General features: G+C 43.3%; 1 protein-coding gene across 2 annotated transcripts; it reads left to right on the forward strand.

The window, feature by feature from the left end:
* The first annotated feature begins 3,538 nt into the window (after positions 1-3,538).
* On the forward strand, positions 3,539-12,120 carry ZBTB18 (zinc finger and BTB domain containing 18). 2 transcript variants are annotated; one of them, XM_037510303.2, is made up of 3 exons: positions 3,539-3,590; positions 5,986-6,069; positions 8,468-12,120. In XM_037510303.2, exons 2-3 carry the CDS (start codon positions 6,057-6,059, stop codon positions 10,048-10,050), a joined length of 1,596 nt encoding a protein of 531 aa, XP_037366200.1. In that variant the 5' UTR covers positions 3,539-3,590; positions 5,986-6,056; the 3' UTR covers positions 10,051-12,120. The 2 variants fall into 2 exon arrangements, with proteins under 2 accessions (XP_037366200.1, XP_037366201.1); XM_037510304.2 differs by lacking the exon at positions 5,986-6,069.
* The last annotated feature ends 2,198 nt before the right edge of the window (positions 12,121-14,318 follow it).

Raw genomic sequence — 14,318 nt, forward strand, 5'->3', positions numbered from 1 at the left:
GCGCTGATTTACAGTAAGCAACTGAAAACTGGCTACACAGGAAAAACAGTTCTGGGAAGACTATCTTTTGCTCCTCTTTGCCCTTAACCTTCAAAGAGGTCTGAATTACTGGTGTAGGCTGATTCTTTCAGTATAGGGGGTATATCCCCAATTCCCTGTGTAAATATGCTAAGGACCTTTCTGCAAGAATTTGTGAAAACATTATTTTTGTCTTCAGGGCGGAGAGGATGAATTATGTATTCATGGCTTCAAGAATGTAAGAAATAGATTCAAGTATTATAGAAGTTATAACCCAGGAAATGATTTGGTATATAATGTGTTTTGTGGAATATTATTGTATATATTTTAAAAAAAACATTCTTTAGGAGATAGGCCTCTTGTTCATTTTATTATTGTGGTGTGTGTTCCAGCTTGTTCATTACTTTAAAAAAAAAAACCAAAAAACGATTACCTCAACTGTGTTTCTGTGCCTCCTCTTCCTGACTCTAGGCCATTTCAACCTGTTCACTTCTAAAAGCCAGGAGAGAGAGAATCTAAATGAACTAATGGATTTTCATTTGTCTTGAGACATTAAAGTGATTAGGTTTAAAGAAGCTTCAATTTTTTTTTCTTTTTAGTATGTTCTTCTCTCTAAATTTTAAACCAGGTTTGCCTCTACTCATATTGTATTAGGTTTTATAGTTATTTCTAATATTACATATTAGAATATACGGTCTTTATTATTAGTTTTTGCCTCCCAATTTTTTAAAGGAAAAATACCATCGTCCATTTCATTTTTTAAAATTTATTTATAGTTTGTATGTTGAGGATCTTCCAAAGGTGATTAAAAGTATAATTTGTACAAAATACTTATAAGGCCTTTAAAATAAACTCAAAAATTAAAAAAATAAATCATTGTTAAAAAAATAAAGATAGCACAAATACAACCACACCAGGAAAGAGGGGTTAGAAGGTTGTTGTAATTGAACATTACATTTAGACCTGATGTTCATGTCCTATTATATTGTTATTTAGTTTCTCTGTTGTTTCAAATTTTTATGTAGTGCCTTTTCTTTTCCAACTAAATTTAAACTCCAGGAATGAGAGAATCTATTTCATACTTTTTTGCTGTCTTTGGGATCCCATCAGCTTACCTTTTTGGATACATAAAATATTCCAGAAATGTTTTTATTGATTCTGACAATGTATGATTATTCCATACATTTTTCATAAGTTTATAAAATCTTCTACATAATTGAGGGATGACATACTTGCTTCCTTAAATATCCATTAATCTGTATTTCCTGGCTATACTATTCAACACTCAAAATGGACTCCAACAATGATCTAACAACACTCACAACTTTTGGTGCACTAGTGTCTCTCTGGCACATCTTGGGAGCTGTTATTCCACTGGCAGGTGCACTTTGTAAAATCTTGTGTTAGAGTAGTGACTGTGCTCTGGTTGTCATACCCTTCAGTTTCTAAGCCTTTGGAGGATCATCTGAATGGTCTCCTTTTCTCAGGAATTCAATATTTAATACATTATCAAATACTTTGTCTATTCATCTAGAGACCTGTTGTCCTGTTGTTTTCCTTATTTTTTGAACTTTCGAACTATTGAGAGTGTGAAAATTTCTTATTCACCATTTCCATCCTGAGCTTGTTGGCAAAGCAAATACTTCTTTTTACTTTTTTTTTAAAGTAGTGTATTTTATCTATTAAGAACATTTATAAATTTCTGTAACTTGAAACTGATCAAGTAGCAAGTTAGAAACTTGGTCAAACTGATTGGGCCTTCTACCAACATCTGGAAGATCTAGAATTCATCAAAAGCAGAGATACCACATAGTTCATGGGATAAAATTCTAGATGTCCTTGACCTCAGCCTTCCATCACGAGGGGCTATGAAAAGGTTGAGAAAAGAGCAGACAGGATATTGCAATAGTATTTCAGTTCCAGGAATTTTATGTGCTCCTCTTTTAACTTCATTAGTAATCCAGTAGCAATTGCCTGATTTGCCCACACAATACTTTCATCTTCGTTTACCCATTTGACCTGGAACAAAGTGGAAGTACATTTTGCCCAGTAAAAAAAAAAAAAAAGTAAAAACAAAAACCAGAAAACTTTCTCCCTGGAAGTTGGCTGGCAAGTCTTGCCAGTCCTGCTTCAGTTAGCAAAAAGCAAACGCATTTTGCTTGACAATTACCAGTGCACTGACTTCCTCGCTCTGCAACTTTCTACTTTATTTCCTCGAACGTTTTCACACTTCCTACTCAACTTTTTGCAGGTAACTCTTGCCCGCCGAACAAGAACAAGACCTCCAGTTTCTCAGGGGCGGCGGGTTTCCACAGCGGTGAGCGCAGGTTCATCGCGAAAGTCTTTCCTCGCAACTGGCACGTGACGCGGGCGCCGCGAGGGGGACCCGCGCCCCGCTCTGCGGGCGACAGGCCGACCTGGGGGGGCCGACGCCCCGAAACACCGCCTGCCGGAGCCGGCGCACCCCGCCGCCCCCGGGGCCCCCGGGGCTCCCGGGGCCCGGCCGCCGCCGGCCCGCGCCAGAGCCTCCCCGGCCCCACGCCGGGCGCCCGGGCGGGAGCGCGCGGCGCCGGCGCCCCGGGGAGGGCGGCCCGGAGCGGACCCCGCCGCAGGCCCGGCCGCCCGGCCGCCCGCGGGGACACCTGCCTCGCCGGGCAGCCGAAGCCCGCGCGCCGGCAAGTGCACGCGGGACCGTCCCGGCGCGCGCCGAGGGGCTCGGTCCGCACCCCGAGAGCGCGCGAGGCCGCCGGGCCGGGCCGGAGGCCCCTCCCAGCGCAGCTGTCGCCGCCGCCCGCGGGCTCCTTTCACTTTCTCACGGCCAAGTCACCCAGAGGGGCGCCGCTGCCACCGCCGCCGCCGCGCCCCGGACTCCGCCCCGCGCCGCCCGCCGCCGGCCCCCGCCCGCCCGCCCGGGCCCCGCCCACCCCAACAGCTTTCGCTTGTGATAGGCACGCGCGAGAGGCCGCTCCGCATCGCCTCGTGCATTGGCTGGGCTCCCCCGTCAGTCAAGCCAGTGCCCGCCACTCCCTCCGCCCTCCTGAAAAGGCGCGCTCCTATTGGAGGACACTGCGGGCTGGGGGCGGGCGGGAGCGCCGGTCCAGCCGCTTTCGGTCAATCGCAGGAGGCTAGCGCCGGGGAAGCGGGGGCCGGGGGAGAGGGGCGGACTGAGTGTGTGTGGGGGAACATCTGGCCAGCGCCGCCGCGTGCGTGCGTGGTGCGTCCGCCCGCCCCTCCCCGCCCCTCCCCCTCCCCCCCGCCGGCCCGGCGGCTCCGCGCTCGCTCCCTCGCTCGCTCCCTCGCTGTGTCTGGCAGGCTGCGGCCGCCGCTGGGCTGCTGCCATGGGGAGCCGTTGAGAGTGGGGCCCTCTTCGCTCCGCCGCGCTCCTCCGTCTGCCAGCGGGGGCGGGCGGGCGGGAGGGAGGGGCGGGGGGCGGGCGACGGAGCCGGGCTCGGGGGGCGGGGGGCCGGGCGGGGGGCCGGAGGAGGAGGAAGCCCACCAAGTCCGGCGGCGGCGGCCGGGAGGCGGCGCGGAGGACGCGGCGGCGGGGACGCGGCGACTTAGGGCCGCTCCGTGTGAGTCCCGGCGCCGGCCCCCGGCCCCTGACCCGGCCCCGCCGCGCCCGGCCCCTGCGGCGAGGGGCGCCAGCTGTGCGGCCCCGGCCGGCGGGGCGGAGCGGGCGGGGGGCGGGGGGCGGGCCGGGCGCCCCGCGAGTGGAGTTAGTTTGTGCGGTTGGCGCCGCGGGCGCGGGGGCGGCGCAGCTGGGGAGGCCCGGGCGCCGGGACGGGGCCGCCGCAGCTGCGGGGTCGGCGGGCGCGGGCTCGCCGGCTCCGCGCCCCCCCGCCCCGGCCGGTGCAGCTGCGGAGCGGGGCGGGCGCCCGGCCGGTGCAGCTGCGGCGGCGCCTCCCGGGTGCGGAGGGCGGCGGGCGGGGGGAGGGGGCTTGGGAGCCGCCGCAGCTGCGGGAGCGCCCGGGACGGCCGCGGCTCCGGGGACCGGTGCAGCTGCAGCGGCGCCCGGGGGAGGGGGCGCGGGGAGGGGCGCTCCCGGGCGGTGCAGTTGCCGGGAGGCCCCGGGGGTTCGCGCGCTGGGGCGTCGGGGAAGCGGTAGCAGCCACCCTCCTCCCCCTGGCTGCTTCTTACGACTTTTCTTTTGTTGTTGCTGTGACCCGGGTCTGTTTTCTCGTCTGTTGTTTGAGGTGTTTTCCTGCTGCACCGGCTCTACGCCCTCCACCTCCTTCCCTGTGGTTTAACCTTCCTCTTTCCCCGAGAGCTTTATGCGCGGCGAGCTGCGTAGAGATTTGCATTTCTGCCCCTTCCCCGCTCCGCGCCCCCCACCCCGCCCCGCACCTCTTTGAAAAACAAAAATCCAACCTCACAAAACCTCCCTGGACCCGCGGTAGCCAGACCTGAAGGGATTGATTTGTGGAGTGGGAGTCGCTGGCCCATTGCGGTGCTTGGGACTCATTAAACTGTCACTCACCCCCCACCCCACTGAGTAAATGGGGTGATTAATGTCGGGTATATTGGAATGGGGCGAGCACGTTTGTGGAGAATAGATTGTGTGGCTGAGACGGAATTTATTTCCAAAGTGCCTCCTGAAATAGGCATCGTAATTATGTCATTCATCCAGAACTTAGAGAAAGTTAGATTGGTGACTTGGAGAGAGTGAGGACAGGACAGGACAGAGGCGTTGGGTTTTGTTACTCTTGAACTGTGCCACGGCTTCTCCTGAGGAGGGAACGGCTAGCATCAGGGCTGGGACGCTTGCGCCTCTGGCCCCAGCTCCTTTTCTCCTCTTCACTGCCCCAGGAGTCTGTGGAAAATGCATTTGACTTTCCCAGATGTCGCAGCACCTCGCGGGGCACCGGTCAGCCTGGTGCGGCTTGCGTTACAGTTTCATCAGCCATGAGTTAAAGACCCACAAAGTCTAGCTACAAAGTTCCCAAACTGACTAGACCCGACTTCTCCCCTCCTCCCCTTCGTCTCGGAGAGACTTCTTGTGATCCATGAGCATTACAGAGTGACCTCCCTCCACCCCCCCCAATTTTTTTTTTTTTTTTTTTTTTTTTTTGTTATGGGACACAGATCAAGGGGAAGACAAAGTTCTTTTTTTTTTCTGAGCAGAAAGTCAGATCAGATATGCAGGTGCGGCATTCATTTTAAGTGACTGTAGCAGGTTGTATCAGTTTATTAATTTCTCATTGAACTGAAGTACTTTCCAGGATTTCAGAAAGTATAGTTTCAGCTTGTTGATACCGAGAATTGATATTTGCATGAACTGGCAGTGTGAGAAATTTTACTGAGAAGGTAGTTGTAGATAGATTAGCAGTTGAATAAGAATGAAATAATAAGGTGAACCAGGTTGAAGTAATAGTTCTTCCAACATTCTGAAACATGTATATCATCTCAGCAGAAAAAAAAAAAATGAAAGCGCCGTATTAATGTTGAAATAGGACTGGAAATGTCAAATGGGTTGGTTTAAAAATATCCTTAAACTGCCTTTGAAACTAAATGTTGGAGTTGAATAAAAGTGAATCTGGATTTCCTGAATAGCACCGTGGCTTGAGTGTGCTGTCAGTATGTAAGCCAGTCCACCAACTTAAGACAGAAGTGTTGCTATTCCATAAATACAGTAGAACTCCATATGCTGAGTTTTTCAATTTCTTCTGTTAGAAAGTTTGGGGAAAAAAGGGAGACTTTGAAGTATTTTGTTTATACTAACAGAAGAGAAAAGTTCTCCTAAGAAAAAGCTGGTGGCAGGAGTGTAGAGGAGTAGCATATGGCATTAAAAGGAGCACAGCTGGAGGTAGCATTTCCATCTGAACATGATGTCAGAGCAGCTGACAGCCTGCCATCCCTCAGCCTTTTATTCTAACACACAGACAGGGAGTTAGTGTGTGCGGATCTGTGGTGGAGAAGGTATCTCATTCCTCTCTAACATCATCTCCACTTTGCATCTGTCTCTCTTAGTCTGCTTTTTTTCCACCGATGTAACAGACCTGGAGCCAGCAAGACTCAGAGGAAAGGACTTAATCAGGTTTATGTGTCCTAAAGGTAGGAGTAGCAAGAGATTAGATTGAGCATATTTCTGTTTTGGTGTTTTGTTTATTTAATTTAAAAAAAAATCACATTACTTTTCTAACCAAGTTTAGGAATAATATATGAAATTGAGTATTAAATGAGCATCTTACTGGAGTTGAAAATCTTGGACTTGTTTAGTTTTAATTTTTCTCCCTTTTACTTGAGCAAATAAATAACTTTAATACATAGAAATATTTGAAGTTTAGAAATGTTAAGGCTTTGAGATAATTGCTTTTTGAAATCACTTTGGATTAAAATGCTTTTTTGTTGTTGTTTGCTGCTATTTAGATTCTTTTTGCTTTGAGGGGAAGAAATAGTAAACTGTCTGGAATCCAGCATTCAAACTTACATGAGAAGATTATTCTAGTTAAGAAGCTAGATTGTTGTGTAATTAATTCCACTGTGAAACTTTATTCTTCAAAACATTCAGCAGCACTACTGAAACATACAGCTGTAGTGCTTTTGAAACCGAAGGTTTTTTAAGAAGGAAAAAAAAAAAAAAACAACAAACTTTTGTCCCCAGGAGAATAGTTTGACTGGTTTCCTCATTTCTCTTTCAAATATATATTTAAGAGATCTTTTATTTCAGCATAACAATAATTATTTGCAGGAGTTTTTGTGTTAGCGACTAATTTAGAACTTGTAGATTTGAGCTGCCTGAATTGGCCAGACAGCTGTAATCGCACTCCTCTATTCTTAATCTCTTTATCTGGGCAGCAGCTGCCATATGGCCACAGTCAGCTGGATCAGATGTTTATAAGCTTCCTTCTTCGTCCCTCTCTGTCCTCTCAGCCTCCTAATTTGATCACAGCTACCTTGTGAGCTGCCCTCCAATCTTTATTTTTAGCCCTCTCAAGGATTAGGATTGATGTTAGCTGTGGGGCACTTAAAGTGATTGTATTGTAAATCTTGGTTTATTCTAGCAGTGGCATCTTGTAGGATATATTTGGGTTTAGGATGAAAGTTTTAGTCCATCTTGGGCAAAGTGTAGAAGCAGCGGGAAGTAATTGCTAAATATTGAATAAATAAGTGTGCATTCTCAAAATGTACTTTCTGAGATGGAGCGTGTGGAACCTCGCTTCGGAAAGGGGAAGTCAGGTTTTCATTATTTTTTGAGGAGTTGAACTTTGCAGTTGAATTTTGACCCTTTGTATATTTTCGCCTTCCTTCTCTCTCCATTTCACCCTCCCTCACCAGAAAACAAGGGCATCAATGCAGATTTGAAAGAATAAAAGCTAGTGGGAAACCAAAATATATCAAGTTATGTTGAAACAAAGTATTTTCTGTTGATTGAGGTAAGGCAGAGTCAGAAGAAAAAAAATAGCTTCTCTTTTTCTATCATGTTTTTTTTGGGGGTTTGTTGAACCTGTAAAGCTTTTGAGTTTCATTTGAGCATCTTATGCCTTTATTTAAAAGTTTCAATTAATTTTAATATGGAACTCATTTTGCTTTGCAACGGATAAAAGTTTAGGTGAGAATCTTCAGAGTTAAATAAAGCTCTCCTGGTTATTAATATTCTAGATGTACAGATTTTGCAAAGAAATGTAACCATTTTTTTCTCAATTCATTAAAAAATATTTGGATTTGTTCATAGTAAAGATGATCTTTTCCATCTGTTGGTGTACTTCCTTCTGATCTCATACATGTGTGCTATACCTGCAAATCTTAAGGCATTAACATCTGTTTTTATACACAGGGTTTTTTGTTGTTGTAACACTCTGACTTAAAAAGTAAATTGTTTGCTAATTTCTGGGCTAATTATGTGATTTCATTTTTTCTTGATGCAGCCAAATGTGTGTATTTAAGTTGTGCTTCCTACGTGCAGTCAAGTATCAAAAGTGGTAAAATAAAAAGGATGGCTGCACAAGTTTTCTAAATCTTCCATAATGTGTTTGGGACTTTTCTTTGTTCATAATACGAGTTGTTCCCTTTGAAAATTAAAGCAAAAGAAATACAAATAGTAGACTTTATAGGACATAATTTGATGAGTGGAGTTAATTAAATTCCTCTGAAAGAAATCTAAATTCTTGTTCTCAGTAAGAGATTGTGTAGAAATTAAGACTTTTAAAACTTGACTGAAAGTTCAAGGAAGATGGAGATGTATCAGAGGCTCTCTGGCTGGGATAAGGAAGTTTGGAAAGTATACATTTTTTCTTCTCCCAAGTAGGCTTTAGGTTTTTTTTTGTGTGTGTGTGTGATTTGGTTGCTCTTGAGTAAAAAAAAAAAGCCTTTTTAAAAATTCAGGGGCATGTACCTCTGTGGCCCAAGCTTTTTGATATATATATATATATATATATATATATATATATGCACTAGACGGTTGCAAAGTTGTTCCTGACCAGGCTCTCATGAGAAATTTCTCTCTTCCCAGGTTATGAAGACAGTATGGAGTTTCCAGACCACAGTAGACATTTGCTGCAGTGTCTGAGTGAGCAGAGACATCAGGGTTTTCTTTGTGACTGCACTGTTCTGGTGGGAGATGCCCAGTTCCGAGCACACCGAGCTGTACTGGCTTCATGCAGCATGTATTTCCACCTCTTTTACAAGGACCAGCTGGACAAAAGAGACATTGTTCATCTGAACAGCGACATTGTTACAGCCCCAGCTTTCGCTCTACTTCTTGAATTCATGTATGAAGGGAAACTCCAGTTCAAAGACTTGCCCATTGAAGACGTGCTAGCAGCTGCCAGTTATCTCCACATGTATGACATTGTCAAAGTCTGCAAAAAAAAGCTGAAAGAGAAAGCCACTACAGAGGCAGATAGCACCAAAAAAGAAGAAGACGCTTCAAGTTGTTCAGACAAAGTCGAGAGTCTCTCCGATGGCAGCAGCCACATTGCGGGGGATTTGCCCAGTGATGAAGATGAAGGAGAAGATGAAAAATTGAATATCCTGCCCAGCAAAAGGGACTTGGCGGCCGAGCCTGGGAACATGTGGATGCGATTGCCCTCAGACTCAGCAGGCATCCCCCAGGCTGGCGGAGAGGCAGAGCCACACGCCACAGCAGCTGGAAAAACAGTAGCCAGCCCCTGCAGCTCAACAGAGTCTTTGTCCCAGAGGTCTGTCACCTCCGTGAGGGATTCAGCAGATGTTGACTGTGTGCTGGACCTGTCTGTCAAGTCCAGCCTTTCAGGAGTTGAAAATCTGAACAGCTCTTATTTCTCTTCACAGGACGTGCTGAGAAGCAACCTGGTGCAGGTGAAGGTGGAGAAAGAGGCCTCCTGTGATGAGAGTGATGTTGGCACTAATGACTATGACATGGAACATAGCACTGTGAAAGAAAGTGTGAGCACTAATAACAGGGTACAGTATGAGCCGGCCCATCTGGCTCCTCTGAGGGAGGACTCGGTCTTGAGGGAGCTCGAGCGGGAGGACAAAGCCAGTGACGATGAGATGATGACCCCAGAGAACGAGCGGGTCCAGGTGGAGGGGGGCATGGAGAGCAGCCTGCTGCCCTACGTCTCCAACATCCTGAGCCCTGCCGGCCAAATTTTCATGTGCCCCCTGTGCAACAAGGTCTTCCCCAGCCCGCACATCCTGCAGATCCACCTCAGCACGCACTTCCGCGAGCAGGACGGCCTCCGCAGCAAACCGGCCGCCGACGTCAACGTCCCCACCTGCTCGCTGTGCGGCAAGACTTTCTCTTGCATGTACACCCTGAAGCGCCACGAGAGGACTCACTCGGGCGAGAAGCCCTACACGTGCACCCAGTGCGGCAAGAGTTTCCAGTACTCCCACAACCTGAGCCGCCACGCCGTGGTGCACACCCGCGAGAAGCCGCACGCCTGCAAGTGGTGTGAACGCAGGTTCACGCAGTCCGGAGACCTGTACAGACACATCCGCAAGTTCCACTGTGAGTTGGTGAACTCCTTGTCTGTCAAAAGCGAAGCCCTGAGCTTGCCCACTGTCAGAGACTGGACCTTAGAAGATAGCTCTCAAGAACTTTGGAAATAATTTTATATATATATATACATATATAAATAATATATCTATACATATATATAAATAGATCTCTATATAGTTGTGGTACGGTCTAAAAGCAGTCTTGTTTCCTGGAACTAAAAAGTTGGGATATTAACTTGTTTTTGCACTTTAGAATAGCATGAGAATCTCACTAATTTAGCATTTTGATAAAAGAAACTTTAGAGCAAGTCAGAGAATAGAGGTGTTTTTCTTTCAAGGGGGTAGAAGTAAGCCAATAAACCTTTGAAACAAATTGTCCTATCAAAATGCTTTCATATGGCTTAATTTTGTCAACACTGCATTGTCTTTTGAACTCTGTTTTTTCACTTTTTTTTTAATAGAAATTCCCTCCCGTTTTATTAGCTTCTTTATATGTCTCAAATTGCATGAATCTTTGCTGGCTGTTGGAAACCTGAATGCTTTTAGACCCAAATGGAAAATTTCTGAAATGCTGGATTATCTATTTTTAAACAAGCAGTTGACTTAAAACTTTCTGTGGCAACTTCTGGTTTTCTGACGGTTCCCAATGAGAGAAATTCTGAAAGTACACTGGGATCACTGGGACGCTGTCTTTGTGAAGGTTTGCTTGAGATGAAAAAGGATATTGCAGCTTCAGCAGTGTTGAACTGTGTGTTGAAAATGTGAATTACTGTTATTGTATACTGTAATTGATTACATGGGCTGGGGGGGGTGTCAAAGAACTTGACAGGTTGTGTTGATGCTCTTAGTTGAGTCTTGAAAAGTAAATATTAACGCTACAGAAATGCATGAGTTTCAGTATATTTTTTGTCTTTGTTTGCATTGTATAACTTTAACGAGTGAGTTTAAAATTATTTAATTTCCTTAGAAAAATAGCACCATTGGAAAAAACCTGGTGTTATGAAGATCATAAATGCACTGTTTTTTTTTATTTTATATAATTTAAATTGACTTCCCACTGTCTTTAAGTTGAAACTGTTAAGCTGAATAAAAACTTAAGCTGCAAATTGATAACTTCGCTACATAACAAGGAAAATATAAATGTTTACAAACGGCTTAAAGATTTTGCATGTGCAGTGTGCATTTATAACAAACTTCTAATTGCACAAAACCCATGCCAGCTCAAAGTTTAGGTGTACACATTTACCCAGTTGAGCATTTTTAGAATAACTACTGCACAAATTGACAATAGGTCATTCTTTTTTTTTTTTTTGCTCCCCTTTTCTTTTTCTCTCCTTCCTCCTTTCCTCCCTCCCTTCCCTGCTCCTTCACCCCCCCACCCCCCCCCCCACTCATGAAAAGATTCTATGGACTGAAAAAGCCCCAGGCTGAAAGGACTGGACTGCCTTGATTGACATGGGGAAGGGGGTTAGTAGACTATGTGTATCTCGGCAGCAGAGGCTGCAGCCCAACGTGTGGTTTTAATGACCAGTACACAGGGCAAAAGCATTTTGCACAGTGTTTGTTTTCCTGTCTTGCACTTACAAATAAGGTCTATGGGAGTAGCATGGAAAACGTTTGCTGTTTTTCCCTTTTTTTTTTTAATTGCTTTTGTTTAAAATTTGATCGCCTTAACTACTGTAAACATAGCCTATTTTTGTGCTTAAGATACTGAATGGAAAACTCCATTGTGTGTTGCTGGACTGTTTTGGAAATATTTGGTCAAATGTGTGTTAATTTGGCTGTAATGGCATTTAAAGCAAACAAACAAACAAAAAAAGCTGTGAAAATGGCCTTGGAGCATTATCTTTAGTTACTTGAAGAGTTTCTAGTTTTTTTAAATACAGTTTATGTTAAAATAATTTTTATTAATTTAGAGAAGACAATCAATGTCTGTGAGAAAACGGACTTTCTTTTGGAATTTCTTTTTGTGGTCATTGTGAGTGATTGCTTTTACTTTTTATTAGTTTCACATTCTTCCTTTGTTCTAAAACTTAGACTGACATCTAGCTTTGACAATCATAGTATGTTTTATTTTCCTGAGGGGGGTATAACTTATAATGCTGTTTAGTTTTGTACTATTGGTGTGTTGGTGAATTTTTAAACTGTGTGCTAACTGCAATAAATTATATGAACTGAGAATTTCTTGTGTGCTTTTTAATTGTGATTATATATTACATAGATACTAAACATGTATCATACATTACATCTTTATTTTTAAATTCAATTCTATTCAGAGTTTAAGAATTATTAGATTGCTTTATATTACTCCGCTGGAAACATTTTTGCTTATAGAAAATACTAAGTGCACATTTAAAAAATGTCACCTGTCTTCTATAAACTAGGTCAAGAATGTTAAAAAATCTGTGAATCTATGAAACATCAAGTGGAAGCTCAGGTTTTTTCAATAGTCTACAACTACTGTTCTATCCACCATAAGTCATCTTCATGGGTAATTTTATCCTAAGTTGATTGGTCAAATCTATTCTTCTGTGTTCTGGTTTAAGTGGAAAATTGAAGGAGACCGGATGCCTTAATTTGGAAGACTGCTTGGCTAATGACTGGAATTCTCGGCAATCAAATTAGCAGCCATTCGATTGTTCAAGATTAGCTTTATATACATCCCTTTTGTTGCGGGGAGAACTCAAAAGTTCCCAGGTTTTAATTCTCAAGTTTTAATTTTAAAATGTGACTGAATAGGTGCAATCATTAATAGAAATCTCTTCCAGAATTTTTGCGATTGTCCCAACTTCATGCCTGTCTTGTTAGGTGTGTCAGGGTGAGGTGCTGTTGGTCGACCTAAGGAATTGACAGAACGTTCAAAACGTTCAAGTGCCAGATGATACCGTAGAATTGTGACATAGGGTCCTTTGTGCATTTCTATAAATCCTGAAATCCATAATTGTCTATAATTTCCAGTCCTAAAGTTACATATGAAAATAGTTTCATGTTACTACTCTCAAAATACATATTTATTAAGTGGCATTAGTAAGGTTAATATTACTAACTTATATAGAAGAAGTGGGCTATAAGGTCCAGAATTTGAAAATACCTTTTTCAAGCACTCAGGCTGAATGGGAATCCAAAAAGATTTTTTATCCTAAATCACAATCATTTTTGATTTGAATCGTACATTTCCCTTTTTTTCTGAAAATAGGATTTCTATTGCATGCAATTCACACTTGGTTTTAACGAACCAACCATTGATTTACATGAAAGGGGAATGTATTTTGAGCTCCACAAAATAATTTCAAAGTTATATGCTTCTGAAAGAAGGGGGTGGAAGGGAGTAGCGCTGTGGCAAGAGAGACTTAGTGTTTTCAGTCCCTGTAGTAATTGGTCAAAGTATCTGAAGATGCTGAGGGTTATAATTTAGTTCTACTGACTAGCATCTAACTTAATGAGCATTAACTGGATACACTTATAAAAAAACAATATTTTGACATGTCATTTGAAAAGAAATCTTTAAAACAAACTATTAATCACGGATCTCCACATAAATGAAGTAAAACAATCACTTATTAGGAATTAAAAAGAAATTAATTTGTCATGTAATCATATTGGAAACCATTCAGATTGCCCCTCCTTCCCCCCACCATGACATCTGGTTAATACATAGTTTAAATATGTGGTTTCATTTACTTTTGAAAACATCTGTTTCTTTTAGGTAATTATGCCCTAGATCATGGTGGGTTCAGTATTGTGTACTAGGTATACCCTAGGGAATATCCAAGAAGTATAAAATGTTAAGAATACTGGTTTTGGATTTCCTTTTTAGTTAATTACACTATCAGATTAATAAGTGAATCAAATAGAGTTTTTCTTTAACAGACTTGTTATTATAATAATTAGGCTGTTGGAAAGTTAGAAAAAGTTGACCATTATATTAAAATTTAATGGCTGGAATGGCTAAGTAAATATTTTATTTTGAATTATCATCAAACCGTTGTTACTTTTTAACCCCAGAAGTAACACTATTTTAAAAAATCTTGAATCTCTAAGCTTACCAATAAAATACACAAAAAGTATATAAAAACTTGACTTTTAAAAATCCCATTGTACAAGGTAAGTTTTTTTTTAAGTGTTAAGAGCTCAAAATTTCCTGTCTTGGATGTATGAGTTCATTTTATTCCTATTTAAAGGTTAAAAAATTCTTTGATATCTAATATGATGAGGAAAACTTTTATCTCTGAACAGGAAATTCAGATAATTTTAGATTTAATTTGCAGATATTGATGTAAATTTTTGTTATTGTTTGTCACAAAGTTTGAATTGCTGATCAGTTACATTGTATCAAGTCAGTACAAATTTTGAAATCCAGGAAAGAGCTCTATCCCTTC

This window comes from Talpa occidentalis, unplaced genomic scaffold (genome assembly GCF_014898055.3).
Source record: "Talpa occidentalis isolate TD23 unplaced genomic scaffold, MPIMG_talOcc4v2.1 talOcc4.14, whole genome shotgun sequence".
Taxonomy (NCBI): domain Eukaryota; kingdom Metazoa; phylum Chordata; class Mammalia; order Eulipotyphla; family Talpidae; genus Talpa; species Talpa occidentalis.